Source organism: Macaca thibetana, chromosome 14 (genome assembly GCF_024542745.1).
Source record: "Macaca thibetana thibetana isolate TM-01 chromosome 14, ASM2454274v1, whole genome shotgun sequence".
Classification (NCBI taxonomy): domain Eukaryota; kingdom Metazoa; phylum Chordata; class Mammalia; order Primates; family Cercopithecidae; genus Macaca; species Macaca thibetana.
Window position 1 is genome coordinate 8,036,468 of NC_065591.1, and position 18,503 is coordinate 8,054,970.

The window sequence follows — 18,503 nt, forward strand, 5'->3', positions numbered from 1 at the left end:
TCTCCTGAGTCACCTCACTGCAGCCCTGGCCTGCTCCACCACCACTCACCCACCCCAGCCCATGCTGGACCCTGGAGGGAGATGTGGGTTGCTGAGAAGACCCCCATGAGGGGAGTGGTGACCCCACTAGCCAGGCAGGAGGCAGAGGCAGGCAGTGCTGGGCGGGGAGGCCTGAGCTCATCAGATTCCAGCCTGAGTGATTCACGGGAAGAGCCTAGGGAGGACCCTGGAGGAGACACTGGCCCAGGGGCTGGGGCATTTGGGGCCTGAGTGGACTTTGGACCAGAGGGTCCTGGGTCCAGAGCGAGCCTTGAGTCTGGGGGCAGAGGGCTTCCTGAGGGGTGGCTCAGCCTGAAGGGTGCCTGCTGGGCGCAGCCCCTGGGAGGGGCTCAGGGCTCAGCTGAGACGCAGGATGAGACAATTGGCCCTTCCCACCCACCCCACCCAGGGCCAGGGCCCCTGACCCCACGCCTTCCAGGTCCCAGCAGCTGGGTGTCTTTAGCAGAGGTTAGGCCAAGGGCGGGGGCAGGGGTGGGGTGACCCTCTTGGCCCATTTTGGCCCCTCAGGCCCTCAGGCTCACGGCTCAGAGGCCCCAAAGGGCTGGGTCCGCCTGGCTGGGTCGGGGCCAACCGGGTTACAGCCCCGCACAGCCCTGCCAGGCGAGGCCTCTGCCAGAGAGTCAGGAACGCACAGGCTGTCCCCGCGCCAGGGATGTTTTCCTGCTGAGATCGAGCCCTCTGCTCCTGCCACCTCCAGACCCCCGTCTCCCGGGCCAGGCTGATGTTCAGAGGAGGTGGGGCCCACAGCGCCCAGACCCAGCTGCAGGGTGACAGGAAGAAAGGATGGGGCTGGGGGCAGGGCGGGGGTGCAGGAAGTGCCTTTCTTGGAACTCTGCACGAAAATAGTGCATTCTGTCCCTACTCCGAGTCTCAGGGTCCCACGGGGAGGTGTGTGTCACCAAGGAGACCCTCAGCTGGGAGGGGCCGGCGCTGACCTTAGTCTGGCTTTTGCTAGCACCTCCCTCCCTCCACCCTCCACCCCTCCACCCCCACTGCGGCCTCTGCCCCACTTTGAAGTCTTAACATAAATATCATGTCTGCTTGGGTTCCCCTTCCCGCCCTGGTCACAGCCCCCAGACCTGGCTTCCACCCCAGCCAGCCCCGTGGGGGTGTGGTGCCAGGAGACAAGAGGGAGGTCTGGACCACCCAGGGAAGGTGGCGAGACCCTGAGACAGAGACAGGGAGACACCGGAGGTGGAGAGGGGAGACCGAAGTGAGCAGAGAATGGAGAGACAGACCCCAGAAACCAACCAGGGGATGATCCTTTGGGCAGGAGAGGAGACAGAGACTCTGGAGACAGAGAGGGAAGAGAGGGGAGCAGAGAGAGAGACCCTGCAGCCAGAGAGAGACCGAGTGAGACCCTGGGGACAGTAAGGGGCAGGAGGAAGAGGGTACAGGACAGGAAGCAAAAGGGAAAGTAAGAACCTTCAGAGAAGGTTCCAGAGATGGGGTGGGGGGAGGCAGGGACAGGGCTAGCAGGGGAAGGATGTAGTAGAAAGAGAAGCGTCACTGGCAAGTGGGACCAGCCATCTCGATTTCCTGGGACTGGCGGGGGCACTGGGGGTGTCCTAGGACATGGGACTTTCAGTGCTGAAACTGAGAAAGTGCTCAGCAAACCCGGACGAGTTGGTCGCCCTGAGCGGTACGCCTCTGGCAAGACACCACAGGGACCACAGTGTCCACTCCACAGGCACCCGTTGCACAGGTGAGGAAACTGTGACCCTGAGAAGGACTGTTCCTACACTGGGGCGGGAGGCCTGGGCCCTTCTAGCTCTGACACGTGCTCTGGGACTCCCTTTCTTGTGGGCAGATGTGGCCAGATGTTCAGGTCAGGCTTCTGGCAGAAGAGGGAACTGGGGTCCCAGCTGGGCCCAGGTTGGACAATCTGGGGACAGCCATATGCTGCTCCCTCACAGGTGTGGGCACAAGTGTGGACTTGCGGGGACACCCGCACATCACCTAGCTGCGCATTCACAGCAGTCCCAGGCATTTGCAAGCACATACATGCACACACACACACGCATACATGCAGGACCCAGGAACAAGAACGCGGCCTCTCACCATGGTAAATACACCCCCCAACCCTCAGCCCCCTTCGGTTGGCAGGATCCTTTACCCTCACCTGGTCTGGACCACACTCTTCCTGGGCCCCCCTTCCCCAAGCCTATTTCTCCCACCTGGCCCAGTCCCCAGCACCACTGCCTCCCCTTCCTGCAGGGATCCCCCATCCAGAAGCACACAGGTTGGGGAGGGGGAGGAGGGGGCAATCGCTCCCTTCCCTCCCCAACTCCTGCCTGGGGTAGGTGCCTGGTCTTGGGTGGGAGGGACCCCCCAGCGCCCATCCAAGACCAGGGGCCTCCCACCCGCCACACATCAACCCTTCCTCCTGACAGCCCGAAGGCTGGGGTGGTTTGGGAAGAATTTAGGCATGGAGGGAGGTGGGGGATGGGAACAGAAGAAAAGGAGAAAAGGAGGTGATTTGTACACAAAGCAATGTGCTGGCTCAGCGGCCTGGCGTGCCAAGGCCGTCCAGGACGCCTGCCTGGGGGGCGTCCCCTAATCACACTCGATACCCCACCCTGGCTGTTCCACTGGGTCCTCTGTGGGCCAGCCCCTCTTCAGGCCGCCCTCACCCTCACCCCCACAGGCCCACACATGGCATCCAAATCCACCATCTGCTTCTTGCCTGTCCTGGTAGCTGCAAGACAAGGCTCCTTCTCAGGCCACGGGCTTCTGCGTTCATGCTCTTCTTCAGATGAGTTCCCCTCATATGGGCCATGATCAGAGCAGGGAACCCCCGCCTCCTGATCCCCAATGTGAGCTGAGCCTGGCCTCCTGAGTTTGGAAGGTACATTGTCCCTACCTGCAACCAGGGAGACATGTCGGCCTCAGAACCCAGCAGAAAACAGGCTGTGTGGTACTAGGGGAAGCATCACACTTGATCCCTGCCAGTGGTAGCCTAAGTTGTCCTGTCCTCCCGGGCTGCACTTCTGCAGAGCTGCAGAGTTCTGTTTCTGAGCATGTAATTCATCATGGTGGCTGCTAGTTATGACTCAGGACCTCCCACTTCTGCCTGCGGCCCTGTATCCAAACATGCATCTCAAAATCTTCTCATCCACACACCTGGGTAGATCTACTCATGCATCTACCCACCACACACCAATGCATCATCCATGCATGCATGTGCCCACCCATCCACCCACCCATGCATTCATCCACCCACCCACCCATGCATCTGTCCAGCCACACATTCCCCTACGCATGCATACATCTATCCATCCATCCATCCATCCATCCACCCACCCACGCACCCACCCACCCATCCATCCATTGGGGGTGTCCTAGAACATGGGACTTCCACCCAAGCATCCTTCTACCCACTCATGCATCTGTGCATACATGCATTCATCTATCTACCCATCTACTCATGTATCCACCCACCCACACACCCATGCATCATTCATGCCTGCATACCTTCACCCACCCACACATCCATCCACCCACACACCCATCCATTCATCAACATCCATGCATCCACCCAGCCAGCCACCCACTCATTCATTATCCATGCATGCATGCATCCATCCGTCCATCCATCCATCCACTCATGCATGCCTCCATCCATCCATGCATCCATCTATCCATATATCCACCCACTCATCCTCCAACCATTTACTGTATCAATTAGCATCTTCTCTCTGCTAGGCTCAAAGACTAGCAGGAAGAATAAGACCCCAATCAACCCCTCTCCAACCCCTTAAACCCAGATCCCTGATGCTATGCCCACTACATCCCCCAGCCTCACTAGATAACACAGTTCTTGGGCAGCCTCAACCTTACCTCACACAACCTTGGGGAGGCTGCTGAGTGCTGGGCACCCTCACAAAGTGGGCAACCAGATGCCTCTCCAAGTCTCATTCCCAATCCACCAGACATTTAGCCTCACAGAGGCCAGAGGTGCCCCCTCCTGCCTTCCCCATTCCTCATGCTGGCTCAGGCTTCCTTCCACTTGCAAGTAGGCCCAGCCAAGACATCTGGAATTTGACCTTTGACCTTTCTTCTCCTGCTTTGCCTGCTTGCCCCCCAACCCCTCACCCCCACAGAGGCTGGGCTCCTGACCTCTGATCCCATCCACCCACTTGTCAGACAGCCTGCAGCCGTCCGTCCCCTTAGACACCCCAGTACTGGCCATTGCCCGAATCATGACTGGGCTCGCCACACCCTTGGACCAGGCTCAGGGCTGCCCCTAAGGAGCCTCCGGAGGCTGCCTCCCCCAGCCAGGCCCGCCCTGCCGCCGGGCTCTCCAGCCAGCTCCCTCCCCTTTTCCCCTTTCCCAGACTATTGCAACAGCCTCCTAACTGGTCTCGGCCTCCAAGCCCCCTCCACCCACCACACACAAGCTACAGAGATCTCTCATCATGCCTCTCTTCCCCATGGCCTCCAGGAGGGAATCCCAGACTTTTAGGGACAACTTCAACACCTTTCAAGATAGGCTCCCACTCCTTTTCTCCACTCCTTACTGTCCCTAACGATGTCCCTCACTTCAGCCTAGTGGAGTCCTTTGTAGTCTCCAAACCCATCTTGAGCTCTGCCACCTCAGTTGTCTTGCCCAGGCTGTGCCTTCTTCCTGGTATGCTTTCCTCCCGTCTTGTTTTTGTTTTTTTGAGATCGTCTGTCACCCAGGCTGGAGTGCACTGGTGTGATCTCAGCTCACTGCAGCTTCCGCCTCCCAGGTTCAAGCGATTCTTGTGCCTCAGCCTCCTGAGTAGCTGGGACCACAGGTACCCACCAACACACTGGGCTAATTTTTGTATTTTTAATAGAGACAAGGTTTCACCATGTTGGCCAGGCTGGTCTCGAACTCCTGGCCTCATGTGATCAGCCTACCTTGGCCTCCCAAAGTGCTGGGATTACAGGCGTGAGCCACTGTGTCTTTGGTTTTTGACTTGAGGCCTAACTCTCAGACTCTGCTCAAATGATGCCTGAGGGTGCTACAGCAAAAAGAGAACTGGAATAAGAATTAGGAGACCTTGGTTCTAGTCCCATTCCTGCCACTGATGCTCTTTGAAACTCCTTGTACCTCAGTTTCCCCATCTGCAAAAAGGCTTGCCGATTGCCAGAGGTGGTCTGACTTCATGGGGAAGGCCAGTGAGTGTTGGGGACAAGTGGGCTTTGGCTGCAGGAAGAATCCCAGCTCCCCACTGCGTCTCCCTGAGCCAGGTTCATCACTTCTCTGAAGTTCATTCACGAGGCATTGTGAATGAGTCAGGAGTTTTCGAGGCTTGGGGATAGAGTAGGGAACCAAATAACAACCCTGCTCTCGTGGAGCTCACAGTCTCCAAGAGCGGAAGCTCTCCCCTGGGGGTGATGTTGCTCCCAGGGAATATGACATTTGGCAATGTCTGGAGACATTTTGGATGGTTCAACTGGAGGGATGCCACCGGCATCTAGATAGGAGCCAGGAACACTGCTAAACACCTTGCAATGCACCACGCAGGCCCTACAACAAGTAATTATCCAGGCCTGAATATCAATAACACCAAGGTTGAGAAACTCTGGCTAGGGGAGATTTGGGCCATAAGCAATAAGCAAATCCACAAATACATTTCTTTTTCTTCCTTCCTTCCTTTCTTTCTCTCTCTCTTTCCTTCCTTCCTTCTTCCCTCCCTCCCTCTCTCCCTCCCTCCCTCTCTCCCTCCCTCTTCCTTTCCCTTCCCTCCCCTCCCCATCCCTCCCCTCCTCTCCTTTTCTCCTTCTTTCTTTCTTTCTTTCATTCTTTTTCCTTCCTTCCTTCCTTCCTTCCTTCCTTCCTTCCTTCCTTCCTTCCTTCCTTCCTTCCTTCCTTCCTCCCTCCCTCCCTTCCCTCTTTCTCTCTTTCTTTTCTTTTTCTCACCCTCCCTCCCTCTCTCTCTCTTTCTCCTCTCCTTTCCTCTTTTCTTTTCCAGAGTCTTACTCTGCCGCCCAGACTGGAGTGTGTAGTGGCACAATCTTGGCTCACTGCAACCTCCACCTCCCAGGTTCAAATGATTCTCTTGACTCAGCCTCCCAAGTAGCTGGGATTACAGGTGCACCAGCACACCCAACTAATTTCACAAGTAAACATATTTAATGTCAGATAGTGATAAGTGCAGACGGGGAAAATGCAAGAAGATCCAGTGGTTAAGCAGCCCCAGGGGGCGGTGTGGGATGGGGTGAGGTGGTCAAGGACTCTGGCACTTGAGCTGAGCCCTGGAAGAGGTAAAGAAGCAGAGCATTTTTATATTGCAGGAAGAGCATTGCAGGCAGCGGGAACAGCCAAGACCAAGGCCGTGAGGCAGAGTGGCTGGAGCATTTAAGGAACAGCAATGAGGCCAGAGTTTGGAGGCAGATCACATAGACCTGGAGGCCATGGCAAGCACTGTGGTCCTTCCTCTAAGCGAGATAGGGGGCTCAGAGGGTTCTGAATGGAGAAGTGACCAAATCTGACTTGGATTTTGAAAGGATCCCTCTGGCAGGATGGAGACGGCAAGAGAGAGACCGGGGAGAGGCTGTTTGGGAAATCTAGATTGGCGTTGCTAGCCACCTGGGTTGGGGGTGGGTGGCAAAGAAGGTGTCCAGGAGTGGTCAGATTCTGGGTCTCTTTTGAAAGTGAAGCCAACAGGATTTACTGAGAGACTGGAGATGGGCTGTGAGAGAGAGGAGTCAAGCATGATCTCAAGGTTTGGGGCCTGAGCCAACAGAAGGATGAACTCCTCCATCTTGACTTTTGTCTCCTGAGAAGGGGAGTCATTCTGTGTGCTTCACAGGCATAGACCTTGTAAGAAGGGACTTCCAGGCATATGGGAAACAATTCCTAAGCCCTGTTTCTCGAGGGGCTGACTGGGTCTGCAGGGCCAGCCTAGGCACTGTAAGGTGGTTTGCAGAAACGCAGCCTGGTCTCCACCCGCCACATATGCTCAGAAGACGGAGTAACATTTGCTTCAGGCTCCACAGCTGACAAAGCACATTTGCAAACACTGAGTGCTGTGACACAATTATCACAGCCCTGCTGAGCTAAAAATCCTGGACTCATTGCCCCCACGTTGCAACTAAGAAAAAAGGAGACCCAGAGAGGGCCAGTGACTCCCCTGCAGTCACAAAGTCGATACATCTGTGACAGAGGGGGAAGCTGCATCGGGGCAGCTTACTGAAGGGCAGAACCTCTCCCCCACCTCCCCACCCTGTTTCTAACTTCTGCTAAGAGTGCGGCGGGTGTGCACGGGTTAATCCGCCAGCCAGCTCCCCAGAGGTCATCCTGGGTGATGGGCTCAGTGCACATGCCTCCAGAGGCCTCCAGAAAGGGCGGGAAGACGACCCTGGCCAGCCCCACACACAGCAGGCCCCGGGAGCAGGGAGGGCTCCACACACGTAATGTCTGTGTCGTGTATATGCATATATGTCACTGTGTGCCCCATGCCCATACATGGCCCTGCACGGGTCCCCTCACAGCCTTGCACATCCTGAGTGCAGCCCAGCCCCCACCCAGCCCCCTAAACCACGCACCCTGCCTTCCTGACGCAGGAGCCCAGGGAGGCATTTCCTGTTTAGGGGCTGCCTCCTCCCCATCTAAGCCCAGGTTCCCAGGGCCCCAGGCTGAGCTGGGGTGAGGGGAGGGCAGCCCCTGGCCCCATCACTCCCCCAACGCCCCACACGCTGGCCCAGCTGGAACCAGAAAGTTTGAGGGTAGGGGGAGAGGCTGGGGCAGGGGCTCAGTAAATAAATGAGAGGCTGAGGATGCCTGTGCCTGGGTGACCAAGCTGGTTTCCATTCAGGCCCTGCACCCGAATCAGAGGTCTTCATATGTCAGGTCATGTAGAATGCCACACCATTTTTGTATGTGCACCTAGGGTCTCAGCATGTCAGAATGTGTGTACGTGTGGGAAGGGAGTCGTCTGCAAGCCAACATAGGTCTACGGTTAGGTGAAGCGACAAACAGCTTGGCAGAGAGTGCACTCTTGTAGGAGGTTGGGGGTGGGGGAGGCGCATGCGCGCGTCTGTGGGGCAAGAAGGGAGTGGGCATGTGGGTGTTCCCGTGCATGGCGAGCAGCTGGGCTGAGACTGCTCACGGGTGTGACCGGGCTGCTGTGTCCAGATTTGGGTCTCTGAGTCTCTGGGAAGCGACCTCACTCCACAGCCCTGACTCCCAACTTGAGGGTCACAGAGCTCGGCAGGCAGGCTTTTCCCACCCCCTGACTCTCAGCCCCATGGGGCCTGGGGCAGCCGTCAACTGTGCCTCCTCCCCTCCTCCGCCCCCAACCTTAGCGCCCCCCACCCCACTGCTTCCTGCTCCAGCGGCCCCCGGGGGAGAGGGAGCAGGGAGCTGGCAGCCGCCCCAGCCCACTCCTTACAAGGCCTGAGCCCGGCCCCAGGCCCGCCCACGGCCCGCCCGCAGGAGGCCCCAGGCCCTCCCCCTGTCAAGAGCTGCTGCGGGCCCAGGGCCGGACCAGTCCAGGGGCATCGCGATGCTGCTGCGCCTGTTGCTGGCCTGGGCGGCCGCAGGGCCCACACTGGGCCAGGACCCCTGGGCTGCTGAGCCCCGCTCCGCCTGCGGCCCCAGCAGCTGCTACGCTCTCTTTCCACGGCGCCGCACCTTTCTGGAGGCCTGGCGGGCCTGCCGCGAGCTGGGGGGCGACCTGGCCACTCCTCGGACCCCCGAGGAGGCCCAGCGTGTGGACAACCTGGTGGGTGCAGGCCCGGCCAGCCGGCTGCTGTGGATCGGGCTGCAGCGGCAGGCCCGGCAATGCCAGCTGCAGCGCCCACTGCGAGGCTTCACGTGGACCACAGGGGACCAGGACACGGCTTTCACCAACTGGGCCCAGCCAGCCACTGGGGGCCCCTGCCCGGCCCAGCGCTGTGTGGCCCTGGAGGCGAGTGGCGAGCACCGCTGGCTGGAGGGCTCATGCACGCTGGCTGTCGACGGCTACTTGTGCCAGTTTGGCTTCGAGGGTGCCTGCCCAGCGCTGCAAGACGAGGCGGGCCAGGCCGGCCCAGCCGTCTATACCACGCCCTTCCACCTGGTCTCCACAGAGTTTGAGTGGCTACCCTTCGGCTCTGTGGCCGCTGTGCAGTGCCAGGCTGGCAGGGGAGCCTCTCTGCTCTGCGTGAAGCAGCCCGAGGGAGGTGTGGGCTGGTCACGGGCAGGGCCCCTGTGCCTGGGGACTGGCTGCAGCCCTGACAACGGGGGCTGCGAACACGAATGTGTGGAGGAGGTGGATGGTCACGTGTCCTGCCGCTGCACTGAGGGCTTCCGGCTGGCAGCAGACGGGCGCAGTTGCGAGGATCCCTGTGCCCAGGCTCCATGCGAGCAGCAGTGTGAGCCCGGTGGGCCACAAGGCTACAGCTGCCACTGTCGCCTGGGTTTCCGACCTGCGGAGGATGATCCGCACCGCTGTGTGGACACAGATGAGTGCCAGATTGCCGGTGTGTGCCAGCAGATGTGTGTCAACTATGTTGGTGGCTTCGAGTGTTATTGTAGTGAGGGTCATGAGCTGGAGGCTGATGGCATCAGCTGCAGCCCTGCAGGGGCCATGGGTGCCCGGGCTTCCCAGGACCTCGGAGATGAGTTGCTGGATGATGGGGAGGATGAGGAAGATGAAGACGAGGCCTGGGAGGCCTTTGGCGGTGGCTGGACGGAGATGCCTGGGATCCTGTGGATGGAGCCTACTCAGCCGCCTGACTTTGCCCGGGCCTATAGACCGAGCTTCCCAGAGGACAGAGAGCCACAGATACCCTACCCGGAGCCCACCTGGCCGCCCCCGCTCAGTGCCCCCAGGGTCCCCTACCACTCCTCAGTGCTCTCCGTCACCCGGCCTGTGGTGGTCTCTGCCACGCGCCCCACACTGCCTTCCGCCCACCAGCCTCCTGTGATCCCTGCCACACACCCAGCTTTGTCCCGTGACCACCAGATCCCCATGATCGCAGCCAACTATCCAGATCTGCCTTCTGCCTACCAACCCGGTATTCTCTCTGTCTCTCATCCAGCACAGCCCCCTGCCCACCAGCCCCCCATTATCTCAACCAGATATCCTGAGCTGTTCCCTGCCCACCAGTCCCCCATGTTTCCAGACACCCAGGTCACTGGCACCCAGACCACCACTCATTTGCCTGCAATCCCACCTAACCGTGCCCCTCTGGTCACCACACTCGGTGCCCATCAATCCCCTCAAGCTCCAGATGCCCCTGTCCTCAGAACCCAGGCTACCCAGCTTCCCATTATCCCTACTCCCCAGCCCTCTCTGACCACCAGCTCCAGGTCCCCTGTGTCTCCTGCCCATCAAGTCTCTGTGCCTGCTGCCACCCAGCCCCCAGCCCTCCCCACCCTCCTGCCCTCTCAGAGCCCCACTAACCAGACCTCACCCATCAGCCCTACACATCCCCATTCCAAAGTCCCCCAAATCCCAAGGGAAGATGGCCCCAGTCCCAAGCTGGCCCTGTGGCTGCCCTCAGCAGCTCCCACAGCAGCCCCAACAGCCCTGGGGGAGGCTGGTCTTGCCGAACACATCCAGAGGGATGACCGGTGGCTTCTGGTGGCACTCCTGGTGCCAACGTGTGTCTTTTTGGTGGTCCTGCTTGCACTGGGCATTGTGTACTGCACCCGCTGTGGCCCCCATGCACCCAACAAGCGCATCACTGACTGCTATCGCTGGGTCACCCATGCTGGGAGCAAGAGTCCAACGGAACCCATGCCCCCCAGGGGCAGCCTCACAGGGGTGCAGACCTGCAGAACCAGCGTGTGATGGGGTGCAGATCCCCCTCACGGAGTAGGGGGAAGGGGTGTGCATTGGACACATGGCTGGGGCTGCACCAGGGACCCACAGGGGCTGCCCAGCTGGACAGATGGCTTCCTGCTCCCCAGGCCCAGCCAGGGTCCTCTCTCAACCACTAGACTTGGCTCTCAGGAACTCTGCTTCCTGGCTCAGCGCTCGTGACCAAGGATACACCAAAGCCCTTAAGACCTCAGGGGGCGGGTGCTGGGGTCTTCTCCAATAAATGGGGTGTCAACCTTACCCAAGGCTTCTGACCCCCACTGGTGCTTGAGGGAGATTCTGGGAGGACTCAGAAGAAAGGAGGTGATCTTCCTTCAGTTTGTCTGAGTCCTCAAGGAGGTAAGGTAAGATCCCTTTAAGACAGGGTATACCTCAGAGATTCTCAGGGAAGCAGGAGTCCAGAGAGGGCAGAACCCTGCCCAGAGTCACACAGTTGAGCCCAGTAGTGGGAGATTTGGCATGGGGAGAATTTCGTATTTATTCCTCATTTTACCAAAGCTCCAAGAAGGTGGGGCTGAATCTGGGGGAGGGTTGTAGAATTAGGGCATCTGCTGAACTGGAGCCAAACTGGGGTTTAGGGGTCAAAGTAGGCTCTGGGGCTGGTGATTCAGAGGAGTGAAGGAGGGGGCTAGTGGGTGAGTTGATTCTTTCTTCAGACACTTCCCTTCCCATGCCTGTAAGCTTCACAGAAGTTAGGGGCTGGGGCTCAGGGTCACTCAAGGGGACTGCCACCCCCTGGTTTGTGGGTGCTCTTGGAGGCATTCCTCCACTTGCTCCGGGCAGGAGGCTGGGTTGGGAAGGGCCAGGAAGCTGGGAGAGATCCCATGCTAACTGCTTGGACAGCCGCAGGAGCAAGGCCTTCTTTCGCCAGGGCCACACTTTGCTCTTGTCCATGTTGGCTGGGGGTGGTGGGGGACAGAGCTCAGCAGACGCGAGCTTGAGAGAGGGCTCCGGCTGCTCAGGACTGAGGTGTCCCAGGAACTGGAGAAGGGCCTGGTCAAAGATCACAGCCTGGTGGAGGTGACCTCCCTCATTCCGGGCTCACTACCTTGGGGGGCGGGGGTGAGACCTGGGCAGGGGAGGCGCCAGTTCCCACCGCCTCTGTAATTTTTCAGTTACAGCCTCTCGGGGGCCTCTAATTAGGACGGGGCAGAGCCGCCACGACCACCCGGGCAGGCGAGGAGGAGTGGCCCAGTGCCCCCTTCGGGCCTGGACCTGAGCTGGAAGACTGAGCTGGGCCCCAGGGAACCAGGAAAGGAGGGGCTGGAGCTGGGGATGAACCAGGGGGTCGCGGAGGGGGCGGAGGGAACGCTACGCACTGCCCCCAGTCCCCGCTCTCACGTTCCCCTAACTCAAACCAGACGTCCCCGCCAGATCCTGCACAGCTTTAACCTCGGAGACGCCGTCGGGCAGGTTTGCTGGATGCGAATGAGGGTTGCGAGGCGGACCAGATCGCTAGGTCTGGGAAGGAGGTGAGGAAGCGTGGGGAGCGACAAGGCCTGCCGAGACTGGAAGGTCTGGAGTCCCCCGCGTGACCTCGGGTAGGGATCCAGAGTGCCCCGAGGGCAGGAAGGAGTTAAATGCACTGCAGTCGGAGGCGGGGGATGGGAGTGGGGAAGGGGGCCCAGAGCCGGCTCTTTGTCATCTGGTAATGAGCACCAGATGCGGAGCTGCGTGCGGGCCTAAACAGACGGCCTCCCAGGGCAGAACCCCCGCCTGCGCCCAGCCCGGGCTCCGCCCACTGACTCGCAGGCTCCGCCTCATTCGGGCGCGGCCGAGAACTGCTTACTCCGGCGGTATCAGCTCGGACCCGGAGCTACAAGCGACGCCTACCCGCTGCAGAACCGAAGACAGCCCCCGGGAACTCTCCAGAGGCCCCGCCCACAAAGCCACAAGCCCCGCCCCTGCCAACTCAAAGATTCCAGCAGCGCTCGTGCCCGCCCCTCTGCCCTCTAGGCCCCGCCCAGTCCCCCGCCCACAACCCACAAGCCCCGCCTCCTCCGTTCGGCGCGCGCAGATTGGCAGAACTATTAGTCTCCGCTTCTCGGAGGTATGAACTTCGCCCCGAGTTTACACATTCTCTTCACGCGGCGCTACAGGCCCCGCCCAATACAACTGCAAACTTCGCCTCACAGAGCCCTGGACACTGCAGGGAATCCCCCAGAGGTCTTAACTCTGTTGGGGGACGATGTAAACTCCGCCCTCCAGGGAACGTGTGAAGTTCCCCTCAACCTCTTCCTCAGGCTCCGCCCCCAGGTACAAGCCCCGCCCCCCTCAAGCTCACAAAAGTGGAAGAACTGCGCCCTCGCAGGACTGTCACACCTCGCCCGGAGGCAGCGGTTCACCTACACGGAGCCACGCCCCCGGGGCCGCCCACGAAAGCTACAAGCCACGCCCCTGAGGGAGGCCCTCGAGTCCCGCCCACACAGAGCGTCCCGGCTGTGGCCTAGCGCACAAATACCACCCTGCGAAGAGCGCTACCGAGCCTCTTATCGCAGGTCCCACCCACACTCAGGCTCCACCCTCTTGGGCGCAAGCCCCGCCCACTCCGCGCCTGGGTCCCTTACCACCTTCGGGGTATGCCCAGATTCACCAGTCCTCCGAACCCCCATCTCTCACCAGGATGCCCTTGAACTTGGCCCTGGAGCCTTCTCCCTCCACCTACGGTTTCCGTTTGTCCAGATTTCGGGTTCTCTGGGCGAGCCCGGAGACTGGGCCTCGACAGCCGCGCGGATGGCGTCGAAAGGCCTTTGGCGCCACCTGGCCTCGGCCCCGCGGACTTACAGCCACCGCGAGGCCTCGGTAGGGCACCTCTCTCAAAGCGTACTAATCGCTCAATAAATAGCTGCTTAATTCATTAAATGTTAGTGTTACTTAAATATCTGCCGACTCCCCCCGCGGGACAGCCCATCCTTTCGCAGATGCCCTTCGTCATATGTGGAAATTCGTCCCTAAGGGAGCTTCGCACTGGCCCTCGAACCACCCCAGAGCTGAGCTCCCCTGACAGTCTCTAAAGTGACTGGCTGGTCAAACTCTCGCTGTCCCTCCCCAACAAATCCTGTTCTCAGGGGCGAAAGCATCGCCTCTCACCTGGCGACCTAGGGCCAGGTTCCCCCCGCCGCCACCTAGTGCTCCAAAGGCTAGACACCTTCTTTGGGGGGTGTGTTGCGAAGGGGTGGGTTTGGAGGGGGAAGCCCTCAATTAGGAGCTGAAGATCCTAGTTTTTAGAGACAGTATCTCAAGCGAGACGCTATCTCAGCTCTCATCTCTACATGTGAAAATACCAGCCTGGAGGGCAGGAGACGCTGAAGTTCCGGGCTAGGAACCCAGTAAAATATTTTTCAAACGTTAGGGCGACAGACAGGGAGCAACGCTTGAGGAGGAAGGGAGCTGACACCACTGAGCTCCAGCTGGGCCCTTTGCTTCCTGCCTTCGCTGCCAAACTTGCCCTTGCCCACCTCTGGGCAAATCAGGCCTGGGGAGAGGGATTCTTTCCAGACCACGTTCCAATGCTCGTACCCTGGCCACTACAAATGGAAGTAGGATTTAGTGCTAATAATGACTATAATAACAGTGAATGCTTGAAGCACTTCTGGTTTTTTTTTTTTTTTTTTTTTTTTTGAGACGGAGTTTCTCTCTTGTTGCCCAGGCTGGAGTGCAATAGCATGATCTCGGCTCACTGCAACCTCCGCCTGCCGAGTTCAAGCGATTCTCCTGCCTTAGCCTCCCAAGTTGCTGGGATTACAGGCACCCACAACCATGCCCGGCTAATTTTTGTATTTTTAATAGAGACAGGGTTTCACCATGTTGGTCAGGCTGCTTTCGAACTCTTTGCCTCAGGTGATCCACCTGCCTTGGCCTCCCGAAGTGCTGGGATTACAGGCGTGAGCCACCATGCCTGGCCTGGAAGCACTTCTTACATGCCCGGTCCTTTTCTAAGGGCTTTACTTGGCTTAATCCATATAAGATTCATAACAACCAACATGAAGTAAGTGCCATTCTTACCACAATTTACAGAGTAGGAAGCTGAAGGCACATGCCTAAGTGCATTAAGCCATCTGCCCTAGTTGACCAACTAGTAAATGGAGGTTTGAACCCAGGCAGATCCTGTGATCTTTACCTCCTACAACAAAGCCAGTCCATATGTGATAGCCAAATCTCTAATCAGAAAATGCCCACACCTGGCCAGATGCGGTGGCTCACGCCTGTAATCCCAGCACTTCGGGAGGCTGAGGCATGCGGATCACTTGAGGTCAGGAGTTCGAGGCCAGCCTGACCAACATGGTAAAACCTCGTCTCTACTGAAAATACAAAAATTAGCAGGGCGTGATGGCAGGCGCCTGTAATCTCAGCCACTCAGGAGGCTGAGGCAGGAGAATAGCTTGAACCTGGGAGGCGGAGGTTGCAGTGAGCTGAGACTGCACCACTGCACTCCAGCCTGGGTGACAGTGAGACTCCGTCTCAAAAAAAAGAAAAAAAAAAAGGAAGAGGCGGCCAGGCGTGGTGGCTCATGCCTAAAATCCCAGCAGTTTGGGAGGCTGAGGCGGGTAGATCACGAGGTCAGGAGATCGAGACCATCCTGGCTATCACGGTGAAAACCTGTCTCTACTAAAAATACAAAAAATTAGCCAAGCATGGCTATTCGGGAAGCTGAGGCAGGAGAATGGCGTGAACATGAACCCGGGAGGCGGAGCTTGCAGTGAGCCGAGATTGGTCACTGCACTCCATTCTGGGCGACAGAGCTAGACTCCGTCTCAAAAAAAAAAAAATGAAGAGGCTTGCCGTGCAGGTGCCTGGCTTAGGCAACTGACTGAATGTGACTGAATGGTAGCTCTATTTTCTGAGATGGAAGACAGAGAGGAGCAGGTGGGGGTGGGGGTAGAAATTACAGGTTCTGTTCCTGCCATGCTGTGGGTAGCCCATGTCAGGAGAGAGCAGAGGCAGAGGCAGCTGGGGTTTGGGAGCCAGACTTTGCACCACTCCTCAAGCATGAATTCTCCTCTTGAGAACAGTCTAGAACAGAACACCCTGGCTTGGTGTTGACTCCAAGAGAGTCTGAACACGTGACCACCCCGTGTCCCATCAGGAGATCGTGAGCTGAGAGTTGTCCATCAAACACTGGGGTTTCTGGGTCCCTCCTCTTCCTGGCTGTGCAGGCCCAGTGCCCTCCCTCGTGAAGTGCAGCTGGGTTTAGAGCCTTGTGACAGTGATCTATTGCATGTAACAGATCACTCCAAAATGTAGTGAATTAAACAAAGATTTATTTCCCCTCATTCTATAGGACAACAGTCTGGGCTGGGATCAGCTTGGTAGTTCATCTGCTGGTCTCATCTTGGGTCACTCCTGAGGCTCCTGTCATCTATGGCTCAACTGGGCCTACAGTGTCTAAGATGGCCTCGGTCATCCCATATCTGGAGCTGATGCTGGCTCTTGGCTGGGGTCCTCAGTTCTCCACGTAGCCTCAAATCTGTCAGGAGGCTTGGCTGGGCATCTTTATAGATGGTGGTCTCAGGATTGCAAGAGGGCAAAGGTGAAAGCAACAAGAGTCTTTCAGGCCTAGCCTCAGAAGTGGGCCAACATCTCTTCCCTCACATCCCATCGGTCACAACAAATCACAAGTCCAGCCCAGATTTAAAGGAGAAACAGGCCGGGCGTGGTGGCTCACGCCTGTAATCCCAGCACTTTGGGAGGCCGAGACGGGTGGATCACGAGGTCAGGAGATCGAGACCATCCTGGCTAACACGGTGAAACCCCATCTCTACTAAAAAATACAAAAAACTAGCCGGGCGAGGTGGCGGGCACCTGTAGTCCCAGCTACTCCGGAGGCTGAGGCAGGAGAATGGCGTGAACCCGGGAGGCGGAGCTTGCAGTGAGCCAAGATCCGGCCACTGCACTCCAGCCTGGGCGACAGAGCGAGACTCCGTCTCAAAAAAAAAAAAAAAAAGGAGAAACAGATTCCACCTCTGTTTTTCCTTTTCTTTTCTTTTCCTTTTTTTTTTTTTTTTTTTTTTTGGTGAGACAGAGCCTTGCTCTGTTGCCCAGCCTGGAGTGCAGTGGTATGATCTCAGCTCACTGCAACCTCTGCCTCGTGGGTTCAAGTGATTCGTCTGTCTCAGCTTCCTGGGTAGCTGGAACTACAGGTGCACACCACCATGCCCGGCTAATTTTTGTATTTTTAGTAAAGACGGGGTTTCACCATGCTGGCCAGGCTGGTCTTGAACTCCTGACCTTAAGTGGTCCACCTGCCTCGGCCTCCCAAAGTGCTGGAATTACAGGTGTGAGCCACTGCGCCCAGCCTGATTCTACCTCTTGAAGAGAGGAGTGGTAAAGAATTTGTGGCCATATTTAATCTACTGTAGGCCCGAAGGCCTCCATAAATGATCTGAGCAGCTCACTCTGCCCTGGGAAGGCCCATATCTGACATGCCACCACCTTCCTCTCTTAAAACAGCACTATAAAGAGCTTGGTGTTCATTTTGCAGATCACTTTACGGGTATCAATCAGTTAGGAATGGCAAATGGCATTTGGCTCAGCGGTCGATTGCATTTTTGAAGATAGCCACTAATATATCTCCCGTCCCACATGCTATTCTAACAACGTGACATTGACAAGCCTCCACAGAGAGATGAGATCCTATATTCCCTCCCCTTGAAACTGGGTGGACCTTCACAATAGCCTTGACTGATGGAAAGGGGCAGAAGTGATGCCATGTGACTTCAGAGACTAGATCATAAAGGGAAATACAGCTTTCACCCTCTCAGTACACTTGTCCTTGGAACCTAGCCACCATGTTATGAGGAAGGTCAAGCCACGTGGAGGTGCCCTGTGTGAGTGTTCCCATCAACAGCCCTAGTTAGGCTCTCAGCCCTCAGCCCTCAGCCAGCATCAGCTGCCAGACATGTGAGTGAATGAGCATTCAGATGATTCCAGCCCCAGTGTGAGTCTTCCAGCAGAAGCCCTGGATGTCATGGAGCAGAGAAGCCATCCCCATTGTGTCCTATCTGAGTTCTTGACCCACAGAAGCCGGGAGAGAGCATCATAATTATTGCTTTTTTAAGCCACTAGGATTAGGATAATTTGTTATGTGGCAGTAGATAATTAGTAAAAGCTGCCGGTAACAGACAAGAAAAAACAGTGGGCTTAAGCAGACTTACAGTTTATTTCTCTTTCTCATTGAAGTCTAGAGGTAGGCAACCCAAGGGATGACATGGAAACTTGCATGGTGTCATCAAAAGCCCAGGATCTTTTACCTTGTTGCTCTGCTATCTTCAGCACGTGGCTACAATTTTCAAGGTCACTTCCTGCTCCAAGATAGCTGCTGGCATTCCAGCTATCACATACGCATCCCAGGCTGAATGAAGGCTGAAGCAGAGAGGAGAAAAATGACCTTCACCAATACTGCTTCTATTCAAGGGGCATTCTTGGAGATCCCTTCCAGCACCTTCTGTTTATATCTAATATCCTATAATTCAGCCACACAGTCATACCATATATGCCAGGGAGGCTGGAAATATTGCCTTTTAGCTGGGCACATTGCCATCTGCAGCAAAACTGGGGTCCTGTCATTGGGGAAGGGAGGACAATGGATAGTGGGCAGTGGGCAGTTGTTGGCTATGGTGTTAGAGCAGAATGGTGGAAAAAGGGTCTTTCTCATGGCAA

The 18,503-nt window shown here is 57.4% G+C and overlaps 1 protein-coding gene across 1 annotated transcript; it reads left to right on the forward strand.

The window, feature by feature from the left end:
* Window positions 1–8,487: 8,487 nt before the first annotated feature.
* Window positions 8,488–11,084, forward strand: CD248 (CD248 molecule). The gene has a single exon (XM_050756616.1). It carries the CDS (start codon window positions 8,541–8,543, stop codon window positions 10,812–10,814), a length of 2,274 nt encoding a protein of 757 aa, XP_050612573.1. The 5' UTR covers window positions 8,488–8,540; the 3' UTR covers window positions 10,815–11,084.
* The last annotated feature ends 7,419 nt before the right edge of the window (window positions 11,085–18,503 follow it).